Raw genomic sequence first — 24,700 nt, forward strand, 5'->3', positions numbered from 1 at the left:
TCACATGGATGAGTTTTCACGATTATCTTTGTTCGAGCAAGTTTACTATAATTTCTCTTTCAGACACTCCTGGTCTCCTTTGTTTCGCGCCCCATTTTTGCGGCTTTTCACTTACATCTATCGGGCACGACAAGTGAAAGATAATAGCGATGACGAACAGGACATCGCAATAAGCGCCAGATGGCCTCTGAAAAGATTCGTGACGCCATTCTTCGAGTTTAGTGCAGAATTTTCTAAAGAAAGCATGTTTCTCGTCTCTGCCGATACTCTTGCCCAAACAAAAGCGGTCTAGAATATATATTTATTATCAAACATTCATTCTTCGCGACATATTTAAATCCCAGATCCGGAGGAGGATAAATTTCAACAGTTTCATCGACGATACTCGTTCAGAATGTTTGTTTTCTTAGTGTGTGCCGCGTAATTGCATCGTTCGCGTCGACGACGATCCGCCATGGATCCAGAGACGGATCGATCGACGAAACGCAGGTAACGCGATGTGTTATAACTTTCCACGGCAGGTGGAAAGCCCGATCCGATTCGAGTAGGTCTCTGTTTTCGTAGCAAGTAATAGTGAAGTCGATTCACGGAATAAGAAGGGTCAGGCGAAGCCTACTTTCTTCCTCAGAATTGTCTCGAAGAGGGGAACAGCCGGCTACGACTTCGCCTGGTGGAAACCTCGAGAGAAGCTGGCCCCCTCCGACAAGTCTTCGATCGGCCAGTTGCGCGCCAGTGCTATACACGGGCCCAGCAAACGAATCTCGAAACCGACGGGCCCACGTTCGCACGCGAATTCTACGAATAAGTTTTTCACACGTCGCGATCGATCGTTCGTTCTCACAGTCCAGGGAGATTATCCACGAGTTTTCGTCGGTGATTCCGTCGATGTGTACACCCTGAAGCCGGAGACGGTTCCTGGAATCGGGGGACTTTGGAAGCCCGGACCTCGAGACGTTCGAACTTTACGTGAGTACCGCGGTTTAACGATTTTAATCCCGACAACTCGAACATGACAGACTCTTGGGGGGGTCCAGAGGAACTTGGGAGGTAGCAAATTCTGTAATTGTCGCGAAAATCGATGGCTGTCTCGACCCTTCTTTCGGCAGTGCAGGGGAATTTGAACGAAGTGATTTGGTGATAAACATTTTTAATGTATTAAATTTGTGATGGGAATTTTGCAATGGTTCTATTTAACTGATTTATTTTACTCCATTGTTTTTTATTATGATGTCTGTAGATTCGACTGCAAGTACTATCGTTTACTCTTTGCTATTCTTCCATTGAACTCTTTATGGAGCAATCTTTTATATCGTAGAAATCAACATAGTTTCCAGTTTCAAGTTAACGTTAAGAAACTAGGACAGTTTCTCCTAGCAGATACAAAATACAGAAATAAGTAATGAATTTTGAAATACGACCACATACTCCACATGGACGTGAAGCATTTCTCTCTTTTCTCGATACGATTTTATTCACCAGCAGTTCAAGTACAATTCTTTCTTCCGTAAATAGAATTACATTCTGTTGCCCTCAGGCTGATCGATGTATTTATACTCAGACTATCGATATAGTTAAACCTTGTAACCTTAAGTGTTTTAGATAAAAAACATCTTAAACATTGCTCAGAGTCGTTCTTTGTACTCCCAGTATTTAGGTCTCAAAGGAAATCATCGGATGATATTCCCGTTTAAAGTTTCACAAACTTTTTTTAGTCACGGAACACTTCACCCCACAATACATTTATACAACATTTATATCCAGTCTTGGCTATTTTCTCCTTAAAAAAGAAAACGGTATGGAATTCTATAACGTGTTCTATTTTCGAAAACAAGATATTTATTTTTCTACGATATTCCCAACCATCGAAATACTAATTTAAACGATAGTCAATCTATCTTGAGCAGCATATCGCTTCACTTAACCAAAATTGGACGTTTCCAACTGTAAAATATATCTCTAACGATTCAAAGTCCCAATTCAACATCGTTTTCGTTCGTTAAAGAGCGTGTGTCGATGATAGATCGAGGCATAATAGCACCAAAAGTGTGTCAGGTTCTTCGAATCTTCGCGATTACCGCTGGTAACGCTCTCGTGTTCATCAATTTGTCGCGGTCTCTGCTGAAACGCTTTCCAGCGGACCAACATCCGCGGAAACTGTAGGAACACGCGCGCATCCGGCACTTAACGCGACACCCAACACGATTCCAACGCTTTTCTAAAAAAAAAATTGCCCGTTTCGCGAAACTCGATCGACAATTTCACGACTCGTATTCGTCCCTGTCAGAAAGCGTTCGATTTTCACCGGTTGGGGAAAAACTTTCGTCTCCGCGCCACGAAATAGCCCGTCGTTTAGCCTCGAATTGCGTCGAGAATATTTCAGTTCTCCCGTTTCAGCGGAACATTGACACGACCGAGGTAACTTTCAATTAATTGAACATTCACTCGCCCGACGTTTGGCATTCCATATTCGACCAGTATATCCACCGTGACGGCTCAGATTGCATCAAGATATTCTCTTGGTCGAGTTATGGCATTTTCTTTTCGTTTTACCGAGGCGCTGGATTTACAACTTTGCATTGGATTAGCCTTTTTTTTTATAGACATTCGTGCAAATTAAACGATTCGTACTTTTTATTGGTCGAACAAAGTTTCATCTGAATCGTACAGATATACTAAGAGTTACAGGTGCATCACAAACACACAGATTTTGAATTTTATTTGATCCATTGGAATCCATTACATTCAAGAATATTTGAAAAGTAATTCCTGGGGTTTTAAAATATATTTCATGTTGTAAAGAATTGTGTAATAATAAAGATTATTAGACAAATTAGAAACGTACGAGGAGCCTGCATAATCCATTTCGACCGTCTTGGAGCGATAGTTTATTCTCAGAACAAGAACCGTTGTGTCTGAAAGAAGCTGGTTCCATTACGGGGATTAAAACTTGTTCGATCTTTCGCAATCAATGAAATTTTCATCCAGTTCGTACATGAAATCTTGTTCGCGGCGGTTCTCGTTAAAAATGCGGCGCGATACGTGACTGGAATTGAATTTTTTACTGGCCAGGACCGTTGAAAGCTGGAACATCGAAGCGTAATGGACCGAAATTGGCCCAGGGAAGAGTGGACGCGAGTTCGTCGGACATTACAAATTGCACGGGACCGTAAATGTCTTTTGAATTGCCATTAGAGCAACGATATTCCCTGGGAGTAGCTTGAAAATGCAATAACTGGATTCGTAGGGGACGCGCGTTGTACATGGGGATACTTTAAAACGAGTAGCTCCTGGATTAGGGAACAATTGACATAAGTGAGATAAAGCTCTCTCGTACGTTCCACACGGGAACAGATTTTGCTACATCATGGATCTCAGAGACTACAGAATGCTCGTTGTTTTCGAGTTTGACCCATCGTTTGTTCTTTCATTGCTTCACGATGTTCTGTGTAAGTCTATTTACAGGAATTTTTATAGTATGCAATTCGTTCATAGATATTTTGTAGTATGTAGTCTTTAGGTAACAGAAAAGTTGATGAATGATTTGGTATTTGTATATGAAAGTAATTAAATGCAGTGTTAACGTGATGAAAAAAGAGAACATTTTTGTGTACGAAGCAATTGGGCACAGAGAATATACGTTGTCTCGTGAAACGCAGAGTAAAAACTGTATAGAATATCGTTGATTGTTATAACAGGTTGTATTTACCTATAACTTCGCTTGTCCATGAGTGCAACGATGCATTTGCAAACCGCGGTTCTGATTTTTGTGGAGAGAAAAAAATGACAACAAATTCTGCCTACGACCGAGCTTGGGTGTATTTTTATTAATCGCTTCGCGTATTTTGCTTTTGGATAGATTTGTACATTTTATTTTATTTAATGCCTTTAAGATGAGTAGACATACAATTGAGGAATTTATAATTTTCTAAAAGAAGATAGGAGGAATAATAAAATTTTAAATATGTGTGATTAGATTTAAATAACAACTATATAAATTACATACAATGTAGACTGTACGTTTGATCGTGGAGATCGTTTAAAAATTGTAGATAGAAATTTGATCGTTGGAGGAGCAATTTGTTTTTCGACGAAATCTAACAGTAAAAGCGGAATAAGAGGAATAATAAAAATGTACGAGGCAGGATGTAAAATGTTAAAACGTTGCATAAATATTTTGCTCGCGTACAGAGTCGGGCAGCACGCATGTGCGATCGACAAGGCGGAGCGAAATGTGTAACACTCCGATGCCAACCTAGATGACCATAGGAAGGAGAGGAGAACAGAGCTTCCGGCTGCCGTGTGTTATTCGCTATATAAACTGTAATATTACCGAAGCAGGTTCGTCGTACGCCTCGGGGCCGTGAATTTATTCGCCCGAACTTCCCGTCTTCCATCTTTACTATTTTTCTTCCGCCGTCGCTCGAAATAAATAGCCACGATTCACCGCCTCCTGTAAATACTGCATGTCCGTTCTCAGTTTTATCGTCGATCGCGTTCTAGGCTTTCAATTATCGTTTTGGAGCGCTTGTTGCGACTCCGCGCGATAAAAACATATTCTACCGATTTCTCGATATTTAAATTCCGCGCTGGTCCTTCGACAAATGGCGATCCCCTCCTCGTGGAACAAAATGATCGAAACGTGGTCGAAATTTTTTAGTTTCCGTTGCATCTTATAGGTACAGGCATAATCGTGGAATTGAACGTTGAAGATGACAATAATGGGAGTCGTCTTTCTTTTAGTACGTGTATTGCTTTTTTTTATTACAAATGGAGTGAGACAGTGGACCTGATAAGTCATTAGATAGTGAGGAAGCAGAGGATTTGGGTGATTAATTGTTGAGATGCAGATTTTTAATTTTATGTTAGATTGGAGGTGTCCTTGCAACTTTCTTTTAGTACATGAATTACTTTTTTTTTATTGCAAATGGAATGAGACAGTGGGTCTGATAAGTAGCTAAATCTAGTGGATAGTATCTTTTGAATCTAGGAATGTGTTCAGTTCTGTTACTGAGGAAGCAGAGGATTTAGGTGATTATTGGGATGCAGATCTAAAATCTTGTATTAGACTAGAGGTGTTCTTCCAGATGTCATATTAAGTAGCCTATATTTTTCTATCTAAATATAGAGAACACTAAAATTTCACCTGAAAGAGCAGTAGAGATTACAAGGAAATAGCAATCCCCCAAATTTCAAATTTTACAAATCGAATATACTTTTGAAATTTGGGTCTAATCTAGGACTTGATAATAGTAGGAGTAGAAGTTATAATGAAATAGCAAACCCTCAAATTTCAAATTTTACGACTCGAATATATTTTTGAAGGGTCCAATCTAGGTTCGTGACGTTTGTAATCTTTGCAATAAGATTTCGAACGTTTATAATGTATTTTTGAAGTTCGAGTCCAATCTAGATTTCTTACGCTTGTAATCTTTGTGATAGGATAGATTTCGAACGTTTGGTGGTTTACTTCCGTTATGGTCCCGCAGAACGGAAGTACTCCGCGACCGGTGAAGTTAAAGAGGATTTAGCCCCGATGGGAAACTGAATTCCGAGGGCATCGGTTCCTACGGAGTTTCCTCCTTTCGCTTTATGCCTCGTAGATCCGGGAAACAGTTTTTCCCCGGTATAGAAATTTCCGATTCGCGGGAGTCGGTTCCCGCGGGGATGCAGAAATGCCGTTTCGTCGCTCGCCGGCATTAAATCCATCGCTCGCAAACGAATCGAAACCGCCCAGGTTTTGAATTCATGGGAATACATCGGACCCACTCGAACCGCGCGTTATTATTAACGCATCGATGGAGGTCATTCATTCGGAATATACGAATGCCCGAAATCGATAGGTCGGTTTGCCGTGTCGGGTCGAGTTTGCGCTTTACTATACCTGTTTCCCGTTGTTTATGACAACTTTTTCAGCCAGGAAACACAGAATGTTTGCCCTCGCGAACTTTACAGAACCGTAAGACAAAGGTTCTCCGCGCTAGGCTCCCTACAGGGGTGAAACGGACGATTCGATAGGGAAGAATCTGTTGTGAAATCTAACTATCGTAGACGACAAATTAACCCCTTGACCTACGATTTAATTCCAAACAACGTTTCAAATACTATTTAATTTTGTCTAAATTTGTGCTTACGAGGAATGGTCGCGAAGAAGAATGGATTTGTTTTACGAACATCTCGTGAATGTAAAAATGTGTTGATTTCAATTTATAAGACTCGATGACGTGTGAGTAGCCTCGTAATTGTGAAACTTGGCATCAAGAATAGCAAAGGGTTAATAGTTGATTGGAAGAATAGTGCTGTACTTGAGACGAGACGAGAAATTTGATGAAGAAATCCTGTTAAAGGATTTCACTGTTATCGAGTGGATACCAGGCTTGTAAATTAAATTTCAACATTGCTTCGAGTAGCTAAGAGTACGAGAAATGGTCGCGAAAAAGAATGGATTTGTTTTACGAATATCTCATGAAGTAAAAATGTGTTGATTTCAATTTATAAGACTCGATGACGTATGAGTGGCCTCGTAATTGTGAAACTTGGCATTAAAATTTTGTGACGAATCAGACTCGTCATTGCATAGCAAGGGGTTGATAGTTGATTGGAAGAATAGTGCTGCACTTGAATCGAAACGAGAAATTTGATGAAGAAATCCTGTTAAAGAATTTCACTGTTATTAAGTGGATATCAGGCTTGTAAATTAAATTTCAACATTGCTTTGAGTAACTAAGTGCTCCTAATGAAGACGATTTATAAAAGATTAACGAGACATTGAAGAAACGAATACTTTTGCAATAAGCATTCGAGGCTGAGCATAAATTATTTATGCAATTTCTCTGCATAAGTATATCAGTGTTGCAAGGTACAATGTAAAAGAGATTTCTGGCTCTCAGGTGTTTCTCAGGTAACTCGAGGAGCTCCAAGATCGAAGGACACACGATTAGATTATATTCTTTCCTCAAGAGTACAGTATACTCATCTTTACACCTAAAATTATTGAAAAAAAAATTGTAAAAGAGGTTGAGCATAAACTATGTATGCAAAGTATAGTGTAAAACAGATTTCTGGCTCTCAGGTGTTTCTCAGGTAACTCGAGGAGTTCCAAGATCGAAGGACACACGATTAGATTATATTCTTTCCTCAAGAGTACAATATACTCATCTTTACACCCAAAATTATTGGAAAAAAAATTCTACAAGAGGCTGAGCATAAACTATTTATGCAAAGTATAGTGTAAAACAGATTTCTGGCTCTCAGGTGTTTCTCAGGTAACTCGAGGAGTTCCAAGATCGAAAGACACACAATTAGATTATATTCTTTTTTTCTAGAGTACTCTTTACACGTCTCTACATCCTCTGTTATCGATAAAAAAATTGTAGAAGAGTTAGATATGGTACGACATCGATAAAAATTGGAAAGGCGCTCGTAACGTGGATATTTCTAACCGTCGCGACGCTCGATCCCCGGATCACGCGGTGATTTCAATTGGTTAATTAGACCCAGGCTCGGGCACCGGTCGAGTGGGCATTCATCGAAAACTCGCGGCACAATCGAATTTCATCTAGCAGCTCGTCAGCAAGTAGGTCGACGCACGTTCGAATTTTCGCCTCTCTCGCGTCCGATAAGCGAACACGTATCTGTTTCTGTCAGAATTCGTCCGAGACGCGGGTTTTCGCGGATTCTATCGCCGTTATCGTTCACGCGTCACGCCTCGTCGCGTTCCTTTTTATCTACGAGCCAAAGCCAACCGTAGACGTCGTCTGGAAACTCCAATGCGTCACTGGCTGAGATAAACTGCATTTAGAATCGTTTTAAAGAATACTATATTTCTAGAAAAATCTGTGGCGAGGTCCTCGATCGGGAAGCGTCCGTTACGCCACCGGAAGCGTTTCTTTCGGAGGACGTTCGTTTTTAATTAACGATTAATTCCGTGGCCGGTTACTCGTTCGCGTAAACGCAACCGATAGAAAAAAGAACTTTCCCCGGTTTAAGGAGCAATTTCTCGGGACGACGCCCCGCGCCCGCCGCTTTCGCGGTTGCAGTTTCTAAGCACGGCTCGCGAGGCTGAATTTTCACGAGGCGAGGATGAAGATAGAAAAAAAAAAAAACGAGAGAAAAAGGAACGCGAGCGCACGTAACGGCGTTAACGAGCACGCGACGAACGGGTTTCAGGCCCGAGGTCTGTCTGAGAACCGTTCGTCGTTTTCAAAGCCTTTCAGAGAAGCTTTATTACGGACACGGGGCGCCTCGCAACTTTTTAATTATTTCGAGAGCACGGAGCAAACGTATTTTCGTAACGCGTCTAAGTAGAATGAATGGACGCCCTCTTCTACGGGGCTTCAGCGAATCGTTAAACGAGACGCCTTTTTTTTTAACGGAGAATCGGTGTCGATTTATGGAGTACCAGCTCGATGATCGTCCTTCAACATTAAAAGTCCACGAAACGACGAAAAGACTCGGTAATTGGAGTCTTCAAATTCTTGAAGTGGTCAAATCGACTCATTCGTAATTTCTAATGAAAATTGCAAACAATTTACTCGACTAGATTTTCCTTTTAATTTCTTTGGTGCAAATAAATGCATCATAATTGTCGGCAGTTTCAGTGTTAATAGAAACGTCCTCAATGTTACTTTTCACGCGTAGAAATTGTTTTTAGACGACACCTTGAAAGTAAAAGATTTCCATGAAATCTGAGCAAAGAGGCTCCTCGTGCTTCGAAACAATTATACTTAGCTTGATTCTGGATAATTTGAATTGCCAAAAAAGTAGAGGAAAAGTGATCCGAGAGTGGTTACGTGCTCGAAAGCCATTGGTAAATGGCACGCCGAAAGACTATGATCGACACGAATCGTAGCGTTTCACGAACAACCTAAAATCGTCATAACTTTCCCTTCGTTAGCAGCGAGCATTGCTTTTCATTCAAAACGCAACCTAAGGCTATACACTAGTCAGTAGTCTGGCACATTAAGGTATGCATATTAAGATTCACGCGCCATCGTGCTTACGTAGCTACGAAGAGCGAATTATATCGACCTAGATCCGACGCCAGTGAAAATAGGCACGACTGAAAACAATTAGAGTACCTCGTGGCCGAGTAATACGACCATACATCAAACATAAACGTACTTACTACGAGTTTTACTGCGAAATTCACTTCCATGACAGAGTTTTTCTCAAAAATTTCATCCTAAAACTACCTTACTAGTCTCATTTTAAATATAATCGATTACTTCGAGGCATCGATTACCTGTGGTCACTTATCGTACGACTGTTATACGCTTTTAATTATTTCCAACAATTTCCAAACGTAATATTATCAAATAAAATATCATTAGAAAATGGAAAATTTGGATCTTGAAATGAAAATATTACTCAATGTGAAATTATTAATACATATATAAAATTGAAGAATCTACGAATACGAAGAATTAAACTTTTATTCCCTTTTTATAACTATAGATAATTCAGAATTTGGATCTGGAAATGAAAACATTACTCAATGTGAAATTATTAATACATATATAAAATTTAAGAATTTAAGAATACGAAGAATTAAACTTTTATTCCCTTTTTATAATTATAGATAATTCAGAATTCGGATTTTGAAATGAAAATATTACACAATGTGAAATTATTAATAAATATACAGGGTGTTCGGCCACCCCTGGGAAAAATTTTAATGGAAGATTTTGGAGACCAAAATGAGACGACAATTAAGAATATTAATTTCTTGACAGAGGCTTCGTTAAAAAGTTATTAAAAATTAAATTAAAAAATTTCAAATCGTTCTGGAAAAATTATTTTCAGTTGCGGGGGTTAATTACAATCATTTTTGGTGAATACATATACACTCGAAATCCTATCCACTTTCGAGGAAAAAATTCGGGTAGGAGTTGAAATTTTTCGACAAAAAAAAATTTTTTCAAATCATTCTAAAAAAATTATTTTCGGTTGCGGGGGACAATTACAAACATTTTTGGTCAACAGACATACCCCCGAAATCCTACTCAGTTTCGAGAAAAAAATTCCTTACCGAAAATATAATTTCTGGTCAGAAATGTCTACCCGAATTTTCATGCGAATCTTTAAAACGTCATAACTTCTGAACGGATTGGACGATTTTAATGTTTAAAAAAGCAAACTACGCGTATTTTGACGGAGAATATGTAGAAATCGCAAAAATATTCGAAAAGTTGTTCCTTGACCCTGTAAAGTTAGAAAAACTCCATAAAAATGGTCAAATTTTCAAACAGCCATAACTCCTGCAATAGTGAATATATTTCAATGAAACTTTTTTCTGAAGTAGAGCTCGAGGGTACCTACAAAAAAGTATTAGACAACTTTTCTGTGGGGTGTCAAATAAAATTACTAAAAATCAAAAATGAATTTTTAAGAAAAATCGACTGGGGGTAGGTGCCTAAATTTTTCGACGAAAAAAAAAATTTCAAATCGTTCTAAAAAAAATACTTTTGGTGGCGGGGGTCAATTATAATCTTTTTTGGTCATTAGACATACCCCCGAAATCCTACTCATTTCCTAGAAAAAAATTCAAGAAGGTGTGAAATTTTTCGACAAAATTAAAAAATTTCAAATCGTTCTGGAAAAATTATTTTCGGTTGCGGGGGTCAATTACGATTATTTTTGGTGAATAGACATACTCCCGAAATCCTGCTGATTTTCGAGAAAAAAATTAAGTAAAGGCGAAACTTTAAACGTTAATAACTTTTTAACGAAGCCTCCATCAACAAATTGATATTCTTGATTTTCGACCTATTTTGGCCTCTAGAATCTTCCATTACAATTTTTCCCAGGGGTGGTCGAACACCCTGTATAAAACTTAAGAATCTAAGAATACGAAGAATTAAACTTTTATTCCCTTTTTATAATTATAGATAATTCAGAATTTGGATCTCGAAATGGAAATATTACTCAATGTGAAATTATTAATACATATTTAAGAATACGGAGAATTAAACTTTTATTTCCTTTTTATAATTATAGATAATTCAGAATTTGGATCTCGAAATGAAAATATTACTCAATGTGAAATTACATATCTAAGAATACGGAGAATTAAACTTTTATTTCCTTTTTATAATTATAGATAATTCATTTACCGAACGATCTGAAGGAGGATGATTTTGTGTCCATTCCAGCGTAAACTGATTAAATTTAAAAATAATTAATCGTTCGGATTAACTTTGAAATTTTAAATGCAATTTGCCCGGTCGCTCAGGTGCGATACAAACTTTCGTATGTACCTTTTCAATTAGTATTTCCATTAAATCTGCTTCAAAGGTCCCCAAGACTATATCACAGCTATGTACAGCAGTCTTGAAAATGTCTTCCGGATATTCCCCGTGTGCAATGGCGACGCAAGTGCTATCGGAAACTTTTGGTACCCAGGGATTATGTGGAGTTTTCAATTAAACGACCATCTCGTCGCTGGGAATACAGCGCGATCAAATGCGCGAGCACGCGTTTGTCACGGTGCTCGGTTAAATTTCAGAAATTTTTTTAACAGATTCGCCTCCTATCCAGAATTTGCTTGAAAAAATTCTCTTTCGTTTGCCCTCGAAAAATGAAGCAAAAAATTTTTTTCACCAGACTTTCTCACAATTTTCGTTCGGTAATGAATTTAAGTCTCGCGTATATTTTATGGTTTCCACATTGTGGCTGCATTTTCATTTCAAACTTTCTGGCTACTCGATTTCTAAAGGGGGCCAATTAGTATATCTAAAACGTTGGAATAAAAATTTCTCTGGAATTATAATATTCATACCTTTCTTTAAACATATATTTGAATAATAAATATGGGTTACGCGTATATAATATGCTTTCGAGCGTATGAATCACGATTTGACGTATCATTGACTAGATCTACGTCGAATGAATTCCTATAAAGCGGTAAGAAAAATTCAAGATTTTCAAGATTTCTGATATCCTCGGTCTCCTCTTCGTCAAGAGAAAAAATTTTCTTGTATCTTTAATTGCTACGAGCGCAGGGAGTCGTGATGCAACGCGATTGCGGAATAATATTGCATCGACCCGCGTGAATCATGCTGCAAACCGAGAAATCCGTTAATTAAAACTACCAAAAGGGTTCTTATAATTATGCTCGTAAGCATCCGAGAAATGTTGGCCACTAATTAACGGATACGTACGCGTGCAGATACATATTTATTCGTCTCGCGAAATTTTCGAGCGCCCGCTTTCGTCCCACCCATTGGATACTCCAATTAAACGAAACTTCGTGACGTCGCGCATGGAATTCGCACAACCAACGTTAAACGCGAAGTACGCGCACTTTGTTTGCAAAACTACCATTAATAATTTATTCTCCCGCCAGATGCAAAGTTTGCCTTGTTAGGTGTTTGAAATTAAAAAAAAGAGAGGGTTCTTGTTTCATCCCTTAAATCTGGAGTTAAATCGCAATTCGAGATACTCGTGATCGCTTCAATTTTAGTTATTTACATTTAATAAAATTTGAAAGTAAATTTTAAAAGTTTCCATTGTTAACACGTTGACTGTCATGGTGGTCACCGGTGACTTGGAAAGCGTTCAAAAATTATTTACAACGAATACTAGTACAATTTCAAATAATTCTGTCATCAAGAATGCTGCAAAATTCTCCTATTAATCTGACGTCAGAAGTGTCAAATAAAATGTCTTGGGCTCCCATTAATTGTTTGGAAAGGTTCAATTTCGATTTTCATCGGCTGGCACCGGTGACCCACTGCTCTAAGGCTGCACACGTCGTTCCGTGTCGTTCATATTCAAGAAAGTGTAAATAGAATTTCATGTTCGGCATTCATGGGCCGCTCCTTTGTATTCCCGCGCTCGTACGCGACGATACGCAGTCCACGTTTCACCCGAACGTGTCATGCAGCAATTAATCGACTTCGATCACGCTCGTTAAATTTCTCTGCGCACGCAAGGGGGGATCTCTAACGAAATCTTTCACTCCAAGAAAGTGCGAGCGAAACCGCGATCGCGGCGGCTGCATCCTGTTTCGTCAACGCCTGTGTTCTTTCGAACTTTATACAGAGTGTTGGGCAACAGGTGTCAGCAACCGTAATGGATGATTCTGTTTGCTAAAATAAGATGAAGATCATCAATTACGAAATTACCCGCGAACCATCCGTGTCATTAAAAAAGATACAGAAGATTTTAACGAATACTATAAACGCCTATAACTCGATTCGATGTAGTATTTACGAAATATCTTCGCGCGGTTGCTAATGAAGTTATTAGCGGGCTTAAGAGGCCAGAGTTCCGGAATGAATTAAACGTTATTAGTAACTAACGATCAGTGTTTGAGCCTCGATCACTTTCTAACGTGGAAGAATGTTAATTGAATGTTCATTCTTCTGCTTGTGGTCGGAATCACGCTGTAATAATGAGAGAATCCCAGAATTGCTTAGGATCTACGGATCTACGGGTCTCACACTTTTTTTTTTAATAGCTGTGTTTATTGTCGAAGTGCTACTTTTTTTTACTATTACCGGCAAAGCTATATTTTTACTGACGGTGAGCGTCGGCCAAACGTAAAGTATGGAATATCTGTTGCGTAATGTAAATCGTAACGACCGAGGAAGCGGACGATTCAATGGTACCGAAACGCGACGAAAGATGTGTCGAAAGGAAAGGGTAACGAGTAGAAGGTATTACGTAAAATGGAGGACAAAAAGGACGATAAGAGGCTCCCACGTAATCGGTACGATCTCACGCAATCGGTGATAATCCTTTGTTTTGCGTGCGGCGCACGATGAATGGAAGAAAGTCATTCACATCGTCGAAACGGAAGATCGCTGTGTAGTTGGTTCGCGGATCTACGGCCACGTAATCAACGAAGAAAGCTGAATCGAATGACTAAACAGTTTACCTGATTCAACAGTAGCAATCCCCTCGAAAACTGAGCTAAAATAAATATAATTTCTTGGTAAATAAAGAAACCGAAATTTGAAACGCACCTGGAGATCTATATTGAGTATCATTTATTTTGAAAAACTATTTGAAAAATTCAATTTTTTATCAGTATAAATGCCGCTAGAATTTGAAATTGAATTTGTTGGGAGCTCGTGTAAATCGCATTTGATTTTTAGCGAGTCACGATGAGTAAAACGAACGTATAAATTTCGTCAGGAATCGAGGACTGCGGAAAGTTAAATCATACTCGAGATTAATTGCAGCTGTTCGTTTACGATCGTTTCCATTATCTTGTTACGCTCGTTGAACGCTGTAGATTCAATTTGACACGGTCATTTCCCCTTTCGATTTGTTTCTATCGCCTTTCCTGCTTTTGCAATAGCATCTGATCCGCCGTGACTGTGAAAACACGTCGAACGAAAAAACCTTTGTCGGGAAACGGCTTTTTTCCGTCGAGAAATCTATCGTCGACGTCAGAAATGATTTTTATTACATAGCTGGGCGGTGATTATGGTCGATTCACAGCACCCCTAAACGCGTATGTGCGTTATTCGATAGCAACAATGGCTACAGGCGCACTGTACGCCGTACACGCGTCGCAGGGCATTAATTTCAACGTCTCCAGTTTCACTGAACGTTGAGCATGATTAATAGCCGTTAATAATCTGTATTATAACGACCGGTGCTTATCGCGGGCACCGCGCACCCCCGAGAATATACCAATTCTCGGACATATGCCACGAATTGAAACTCTTCCAAATATAGCTATGGATCTCGAACTGGCAGCACGAAAATTCCCGATGAAACATTTACGAGGAGTCGAAATACTCTCGTAACCGTTACGGATAAGAAAGATCCTCGTGTATTTCGGCTCTGCGTTCTATATTGGTACGAAATTGATTCCACGTTTGCTCTGTATTCGTTCTATAACACAGACCATACAGTTTACGTAGAAAAAAGATCGGTGAACTGAATTTATGCATACGGAAAATATTAAAATAATTTTTATTTCGATTGAGAAAGTGATCTAAGCGCTCTGGGAATTTTTAGAAATTTAAAGATATATCGACACTGCGCGAATTTTTATAAATTATGATAAATATAGCACAGACCACGCAGTTTATGTAGAAAAAAGATTGGTGAACTGAATTTATGCATACGAAAAACGTTAAAATAATTTTTATTTCGATTGAGAAAGTGATCCAAGCGCTCTGGGAATTTTTAGAAATTTAAAGATATATCGACACTGCGCGAATTTTTATAAATTATGATAAATATAGCACAGACCACGCAGTTTATGTAGAAAAAAGATTGGTGAACTGAATTTATGCATACGAAAAACGTTAAAATAATTTTTATTTCGATTGAGAAAGTGATCCAAGCGCTCTGGGAATTTTTAGAAATTTAAAGATATATCGACACTGCGCGAATTTTTATAAATTATGATAAATATAGCACAGACCACGCAGTTTATGTAGAAAAAAGATTGGTGAACTGAATTTATACTTACGAAAAACGTTAAAATAATTTTTATTTCAATTGAGAAAGTGATCCAGGCCACTGGTAATTTTTAGAAATTTAAAGATATATCGACTCTGCGAGAATTTTTATAAATTATGATAAATCCAAAACTCCCCCGATATGAAATAATTATCGAATGAATTATTTGCAAGGAAAGTAGCTCGTAACGCTTTGTTCGAAACGCGCGGAACAGATTTACGCGCTTCGCGGATAAGATCGCGTTTCCGCGACAAGAATTCCGTTAGCGTGTAGGAAAATCTGCAACTCGTTAATACCGCCACGTAAAACTTCCAACGTGGGTTGTAAATTTTTCTAGACGATCGCGGAATTCTTATCGCTCGCGATCCGATCGAGAAGCAGAAACGTTAACGAGACGGGGAAAAATGTTTCGCGTCCAGTTCGAAAGGCCAGCGTATCCACCGGTTAATTTTTAGAAAAGGCAACGCACGATAACGTTGGGGAGCCCGTTTTTCAGCGAATCGCGTTCGCGATCTCGCGAAAGAGTCACGCTCTGTTTCCCTCGGCCTTTCGCTTTCCACTTGCGTGCAGCCAGATAGGTCTACGCATTAATCGTCAATTACTGGCTACAAACCTTTGGGAGATAGAGTTACTTAACGCGACGAAACCCGTTGCTAGCAAATAAAACGATTGGAAAATTTGTACCGTATTCCATTTTACACGTAATACGCGATAGTAGCTCTTACAGACTCGATGAATTAGAATGAACACAATAAATCGGGGCTAATTTCATGCTGGGGGTTACGCAATGATCGGGCAATTATTTTTTCGCTGAATGCAAAGCAGCAACCTTGGACGGAATTAAATATGTAGAGGAGAGAAATTAGGGTAAACTTTGGAAATACGATGTGTTTGGTATCTTGTATTTTTATGCGAGAAAATATCACACTTGGGGTACAAGTATTGGATAGTAAAAGATATATGAAGATAAATACCCTTGTGATAATGGCTCTTACGAGTCTATGAATTAGAACACAATAAATCGGGGCTAATCTCGTGCTAGGATTATGTAATGATCAAGGAATTATTTATGTTTTCGCTGATGCAAAGCAGCAACTTTGGGCGGAATTAAATATGTAGAGGAGAGAAATTAGGGTAAACTTTGGAAATACGATGTGTTTGGTATCTTGTATTTTTATGCGAGAAAATATCACACTTGGGGTACAAGTATTGGATAGTAAAAGATATATGAAGATAGATACCCTCGTGATAATGACTCTAATTTCGTGGTAGGATTATGCAATGATCGAGCAATTATTTTTTCGCTGAATGCAAAGCAGCAACTTTGGGCGGAATTAAATATGTAGAGAAGAGAAATTAGGGGAGACTTTGGAAATACTTATGATGTGTTTGATGGTTCTAGAAAGTTGTATCTGCCTTTATGCGAGAAAATATCACCCTTGGGGTACAAGTACTAGGTAGTAAAATAGATCATCGAGTTCAGAAAATGTCTGCGTCTATTGGCAAACTTTATGTAACATTTCTTTCTCCTTTCGACTTCTACTGCAATCTAAAAATTATATTTTATATTTATAACTCTACTGCAAAACTAGTCCCTTATTACTTTATCCAAATTTTCTACAATTTTTTAAGCAATTAATAATAAAAAACACTGAGAGCTACGTTTGTTATAGTATCAATTGCACCTAGAATTGCACAGATTTGTTTCGTACCATAATTTTGCAAAGTCTTTTCATCAGTTTAGAATGTGAACAGTCCTGTACTTCACTATATAAACGTGTATTTTACGATGCATAAAATATATATTTCAAGGGCATCGAAGTCGATGCCTAGCGCATGGATAATGCGTCCTGTTAGGGTCGTTTGAATAAATCCAGGAGTCACGGTGCCTCGCGAACTGGCTCGTGGGACTGGAAATTCCTTCTCCGTGCTTTACATACACGCGTCTTACGCGGTTTCCTCGGTTTCCCTGGGAAAGGTTCCCCGCGTTCGCGCGCTTCCTTGTACGCGTTTACGGAACACGCAGAACGGAGCACAAATGGTAGACTAATGGCGCGAATATTGCTGTGACGCAATTCCGCTGAAAACCGCGTTTCCCAAGACTTTACATCGGCTAATTGTGGATCCATAGACCGCAACAAACTTTAATTCTCAAAGAACTACAGAATACAAAGATATAAATAATACTTAATACAATCAATATGCAAAAATATAAGTAATTAAAATAAACAAATTTAAAAAAGTAATTAAAAAATTTAAAGTAAGATACGAATTATTATATTTAGGGGTTGAGACAACTCTCTGCAAAGCTCCAATTTTATTAATTCCACTAATAAAAATATGAATTTGTTTCCACGATTGATGAAACTGTGCCAACACCATCAAAGGGGTTGGTAAAGACGTATATTCGAGCAAAGAAAAAATTTGTAAAGCTTCCATTTTATTAATTCCATCAATAAAAATATGAATTTGTTTCCACGATTGATCAAACTGTGCCAACACCATCAAAGGGGTTGATAAAGACGTATATTCGAGCAAAGAAAAAATTTGCAAAGCTTCCATTTTATTAATTCCATTAATAAAAATATGAGTTTGTTTCCACGATTGATCAAACTATGCCAACACCATCAAAGGGGTTGATGCAAAACATATATTCGAGCAAAGAAAAAATTTGCAAAGCTTTCATTTTATTAATTCTATTAACAAAAATATGAATTTGCATAAAGATCCTCAGTCTAATGATGACCATCGATGGTTAATGTTTCCAAGATCGACCAAACTGTGTCAACGCCATCAAAGGGGTTGGTAAAAACATATATTCGAGCAAAGAAAAAATTTGTAAAGCTTTCATTTTATTAATTCTATTAACAAAAATATGAATTTGCATAAAGATCCCCAGTCTAATGATGACCATCGATGGTTAATGTTTCCAAGATCGACCAAACTGTGTCAACGCCATCAAAGGGGTTGGTAAAAACATATATTCGAGCAGAGAAAAAATTTGCAAAGCTTTCATTTTATTAATTCTATTAACAAAAATATGAATTTGCATAAAGATCCTCAGTCTAATGATGACCATCGATGGTTAATGTTTCCAAGATCGACCAAACTGTGTCAACGCCATCAAAGGGGTTGGTAAAAACATATATTCGAGCAGAGAAAAAATTTGTAAAGCTTTCATTTTATTAATTTTATTAACAAAAATATAAATTTGCATAAAGATCCTCAGTCTAATGATGGCCATCGATGGTTAATGTTTCCACGATCGACCAAACTGTGTCAACGCCATCAAAGGGGTTGGTAAAAACGTATATTCGAGCAGAGAAAAAATTTTGTCGAGATGTCCTAGTTTGTTCTGGGTGGGTGGACGATCGTCGAAGGGTTAGCACACCGACTGGTTGACATTATTGAAACGAAACTCGAATGGGCTGCGTGCCGTTCGAAACGGGAACGGGACACCGCGTGCCGGAATTTTTCCTCTGAAATTAGATACTTTCACTCTAATGTGCGATATAAAACGGATCCCTAGTGAAATAATATAAACCGGGGCGGACCGTTGTGGAAAAGTGAAAGCATCCGCGTGACTAACGCGGGAACGACTAGCATGCAAATTGCTATAGTTCCTAACTTTGTCAGGAGGGTTGTCTGGTACCCACGATACAATATTTCAAACGATTATTTTATTTACCATTATTATCTTTACCCTACCGAATATCGTTTGATCTCAGCGACGACTAATTTTCCCTGTCGATCGTGGGTTGCATTATTCCTGTAACAATTGTTTAAAACCAGACGAGCCAAGCAACGGGTCGAATGAATCTTTCGAACGAAATTAATAAAACGCTTTCCACACAATCCCGTTGATCAAAAACACAAAGGAACTCGATAATTGCGTTTCCTAACCACTCGAGTACCCTTTCCCGCCATTAATTCTACCAGGAAGCGGCAATAAATATTTAGTTCGATCAGTATCTTGTTAAATGTTCTGTTCTTTCTTCAAGACGTAAAAGTGTAAAGGACGGAAAAAACGTCTTGTTATCGGCACGAATAACCTGCGCGTACGTTTCCTTTTTTATCGAATTCCTCCATCTTCCTTTCTAATAAACGGAAATGCACACCGCGTAGAAAGTTCCCGAAGACAGTGTACGGCGAAGAGATAATTAAAGATATCCTGTCTTCCCTGCACAGGAGTTTAAACTCGCATGATTGTCCTTCGGTGTATCTGCTTTTCTGTTTATTTTTTTTTTTCTTTACTGTCACTAGCGGCGATCGTCGTTTTTCCCTGATAATTTCGCGCCTCTCTCACGGCATCGAACAATGACACCCAATATACGCAGGGAAATCAAGATATTACGCGACGGAAACGCCCTGGACGCCATTGTTGAACGGAAAAATAAGCCGTGGAAGTTAATTAAAGTTATTAAAGTACGCGGAACCGAAGACGAAACCCTGGAATACGCGAGCTGGCTAAAAAAGAGCAGCAGGAATTAACGCGGGAAAGTGGAAAACGCTAAAGGGTGTCCAAAACGTCGCTGATTCGATGAAATTAAGGGGATCCGCGAGGCGTGACGATAGAGTTTAAAAAATAATTGTTCCTCGTTCCGTGTAGCAGCAAACTGTAACCTAATTTATTCCCTCTATTTATGTGCACAAGGCAAACACAACTGTTTCGCTTGATGGAATAAAATATTCATTATTTAGATAGAAATCAGAACTATTTGTGTAATAAAGTATTACTATTTCATCGAAGTAATTAATTTGATTTTTGTGATGTTAAGGGTGCCATTGCAACATGGCGCCCAGGGGCATGAACCTCTTCTGCCTCAGCTTTGTTACGGCTCTGCTTGTGCAGCATACAATGTAGAACAGAAAGCAACCCCTCAGCGAAACTTCTGTGAATATTTTCTTAGCAAAAAATCATTTCTATGTACTATAATATGAAAACACTCGAGATTACTGTATATTTTATTTAGATCTCAACATCCTAGGTTTAAAAACACTGCTACAATGAACTTAAACTCAAGAATTCTCCAAATAATCTTTAAATAGAACTGATAGTTAAAAGTAGTAGATGAAGTAGACGATGTCTGTGCACGTCAGACGTAAAAATAGAAACGGGAAATATTATTTCAGCCTTGTACGTCCGGGAACGTTATTCCAAAGTTTATATATATATATAAAATGATATATCTTATGTAATGAAATTATTTAATTACTTAAAATAACTGGTATTTCCTGTAAGCTGTGAAATAACAGCGCTCGCGTTTATATAACGGATAATTACCCGTGAATTGTAACAATCGGATGTCTGTTTTTAATCGATCCTTCGAAGAATAGTTCGTTGCTTTACCGCATTAAATCTTCGAATGTATTTTCCACACTTTCGTGGTTAACCAGTTGCTTTTCTTTGAGAAAGTTGTCTGGAATTCTAAATAGATGGTAATACGAGGCAGAGAGGTTCGTTGAGTAGACCAGATAAGGAAGAAGCATGCAGTCCAAATGTTGTAATTCTTTTTTGGAGATTTGTCTCGTTACGTACGGGGTATTCGAGTACTAATGGTGATCCCATAAAAGGCGATTCTGTAGAACGAAACAGTATGAAAATAAAAAATAACAATTTTTAATAGAAAATCTTCAATTTAAAGCCTATCGAATGTTTTTAAAATCGTCGGGGGTTGCTGCTAAAGACTCCCCTAATTAGGGGAGTACAAAATTTGCAAGGCTAGCTCATGATAGTAAAAACAGTATATTTCTTGGCTCGTTTGAAATTTACCACCCATTTCGAGCGCGGAAATGTTGTTTCTTTTTAGGGTTGTGTTTGCCAAGAGATTTGCAAACCTCGGCTAAAAACGGTGCCCATATACCAGCGCGTTTAACAAACCGTTTGGTCTGAACGTAACCTTAAAAAGTAATAATAATAGCAACACTCTCCTTTTTCTCCTCCTCGGTATAATTACTCCCCCGTTCGCGGCGCATGAAAGTTTTGACCTCGACAGTCGCTCGGAAAGGAAACGGTTTTCAACACCGCGCAGTTACCTTCAATTACACGCGCTGAATTCTGTTCGACTTGCTCGTTAATTCCCAAGATTCGAATACAACGTTAAATCGCCACTTTGCGCTCCACGGTTCGCGCGTCTGATTAATAGACGGCGAGGGACAAATTAAAGAGGAGTGGCACGGAGACGCTGGATAAATAGCCGTGGACAACAAAGGCATGGAAATACGCCAGAGACGCGAAAGAAACGCGAACGCAAAGAGTTCGTCGTACGTTTAACCATAACGTGGATGGCTTCCTGAAACAAAAAGAAAATCTCGACCACTATTACTATCACGATGCCTCTAGAACGAAAGTAAAGTCAGACACAGAAACACAAAATTCAAATACAATTGTTTTCAGGATCTTCGATAAATTCTAAAGGGATCGAAATAAATTGAATTTGAATTTTCGCCAAGTCTTCCTTTCGAACTTGTTCCCCCGTATCATGCATCGAATAAAAGAATATTGCATAAGTAGTCGGAAGACGCTTTGAAACCTGACCTCGAAACAAAGGAGCAGGTGTTTCTTTTTCTACCGGGGAGAATTGAAGTACAAGGGACGGAATTACCTTTCAAAGTTTCGCTACGACGCTGAATTGGAAAAGTATCGTGGATGAAGTCTTTTAGACAAATGCTTTGTGGTTTAGCGATTCTATAAAATTGCATCGTATTATAAACTACCTCCTCGGCGTGTCACGATCGCAAATGGAACATTTTCCGGAAAACTATTCGTCCGGAAGAGACGGATATTTTAATAAACGTTTCTCTTTTATTTTTCGACTCTCCTTTGTCCCTTCGTCGGGTCGCCATAAGAGTCGGGAATATTCTAGGAATTCGCGTCACAGAATATGCTCCACATATTCCCAGCGGTGAACCAAAACAAAATGGTCGAAACGCGGGGGCATAAATTGTTAGAAATGGCTTGATCTTTAAACGTTCCTGCAGTTAAATTCCTTCCGCTTAGAGTGTAATTACCGAGCGATAAATTTTGGAAAACGATCGGTTTTGTACGTAATCGCCCGATAGAGTGGCCAAAGGGATCTTAAAAACGAAGATCGATGGCGATAAAATAGACGTTCGGGGGAAAAGGTAATGCCACGATAATCGTCCCTGATGCTCGGTTCGGTTTCTGGACGCCCGCAGACGCGATCCGGTAATTACTTCGTCGGCTGTAATTCCCGAAACTCCGTCGCTTTGACGTGTAGTTTAAATTGTGCGCGCAGTTACACGTCCGCGCCGGAAGCCGTTCCAAAAGTTGACCAGAAGCGCGCTCGTCCACGCGGGGACAAGCTAATGCTTGTAATTAATTCAACCGAAATCTGCGTGAAATTTAAATGCACTTGCTCTATTGATTTTCTGATTCACGGGCGATTTTGGCCGCGCAGGTGGCACCACGGTCGTATCCCATAATGAACGCGCATGCGCGAACCCTCTGACGCCAGTTCGCTTCGAATGTTCCAGGGTTCGATTTGTGAAAAATGTCCCGATATCGATTGGGCGGTTTAATTTAATTTGGAACGCCATTTTTCCCCAACGATTTTTAGCATATAACGCAAGGTATGGGAACCTAATATTAAAAAGCACACAAACTATGGAATTATAGTCCTGGATTCTTTATCCTAGACATTGCAATATAGAAGAAGTTTACTTTATAATTTATATGGGAGAGGATCTATGTTACGCATCAATTCGATTCAACGTGCTGGAACGAGTCGTAAACGTAGAATAAAATTTTGTAGAATGGCGCGTCGCTTTCGAGATAATTGAGTTTGAAGATTTATCGCCGATCAAATTGGACTTGGCTGGCGCGTCTGTCCATTACTCGCCGTTTCTACTTGCGCCGATATCCAAGTCATATTCTATTCTACTCGTGCCCGATTAATTTTTCAAATTGACTTCCTCGAAAGCAGAAAACTATTCAAACATACTATATTCTATATTTTAGGACTGATTGGAATATTTGAAAGATCATATTATTCTATTTGTATGCGAATCTGACCGAAACTGCGAAGTCACGTGCACATGACGACGACCGTCGAGGCCTCGATGGATCCTGGAAACGTTCGATCAGCTTGGTTTACCATATCTGGCGTGAATGATCCAGTTTCTCCGAGCGTACGATGAGATCGAACGAAACGTGCCTTTCTCAGGACGTTGTCTCCGGCGGGCAGGTTTCTCGATGGGATCGAATAAGTGGAAATACATTATTTAGTCGTCAAGAATCGATCACAGCACAATGCCGGAGCTTTTTCCAACGGCGCGAGGGAAAAGTAGACTGTAAACTCGAAGTGTCGGCGAATTACGGAGTCGTAAATAAAAATAAGGAAAAGAAAAAAAGGAAAAACGAGAAATTCCATCGTTCCTTCGAGTTTCACCGTTCGCCGTGATTTAGAAATGACAAAATGGTACCGGAAACGATACGGAGAACGCTGATAGATACCGCTTTCTCTGCCATCGTGCGTTACACTTTTCCCGTCCTCGTATCCTGACAATTGAGTGGCACTCGAGGAGGGCTGACTCACCGAATTGCTAATGTCTATCATTCCTTTCGTAATTCGCGACGCGGATAACTCCTCCTAACGATCGAATACGCTTTTCTGTTGCAGAACGGTTGCGTAAATGGTCCCATGGTCTGTCACAATGACGCTTATATTGAATTGTAAGTATGCCCCGCGACGGGACTTCTGATCAGACGATTAACAATTGCCGTTACGCAAATCAGGTGTCCTCGCAATGGGGCTTTTCACCGCCATCGGTGCCATCACAGTGTCGATAGACCGTTCCGATAACAAACCCGTAAGTAAATTAACAATACTTCCCTGTAAGTATTACGTTCGTCTCTTTTCTTCTCCACAAAATGATAGAAAAATAGACTCATTAATTTTAAACTCCATAGCATTAACCCTTACGTGACCTCTCAATATAAACCGAATTATTTTACTTCGTGTTAATTTTTACCAAATTGGTAAATGGAAATCAACTTTCCTTTAAAGCATTAAAAAAATAATGGACTATTGGAAGATTACATTTTTCAAATAATTACATTTACATATATTAAATAATTATTAGTTCAAACTTGCAGAGGGCACCAATTAAGGGTTAATCCTCCAGAAGGACTTCAAATTTACTTTGTACGACGAGTGAGAGGGCCCACTTTTTTTAAAAATGTCAATACATAACAAATATAATCATTTCATAGGTAGTAATAACCTAGAACTAAAAAATAATTGGTTAAAAAGAA

At 38.9% G+C, this 24,700-nt stretch overlaps 1 protein-coding gene across 1 annotated transcript in view; it reads left to right on the forward strand.

Moving 5' to 3' along the window:
- The first annotated feature begins 522 nt into the window (after positions 1-522).
- LOC143341788 (uncharacterized) overlaps positions 523-24,700 on the forward strand; it is a 30,139-nt gene continuing 5,961 nt past the window's right edge. Inside the window, exons 1-3 of the mRNA XM_076764999.1 lie at positions 523-966; positions 24,066-24,118; positions 24,182-24,255. Of these exons, the coding sequence (XP_076621114.1) occupies positions 24,079-24,118; positions 24,182-24,255 (114 nt within the window). The 5' untranslated portion in view covers positions 523-966; positions 24,066-24,078. The remainder of the gene's footprint in view (positions 967-24,065; positions 24,119-24,181; positions 24,256-24,700) is intronic.

Source organism: Colletes latitarsis, chromosome 5, assembly GCF_051014445.1.
Source record: "Colletes latitarsis isolate SP2378_abdomen chromosome 5, iyColLati1, whole genome shotgun sequence".
NCBI lineage: Eukaryota > Metazoa > Arthropoda > Insecta > Hymenoptera > Colletidae > Colletes > Colletes latitarsis.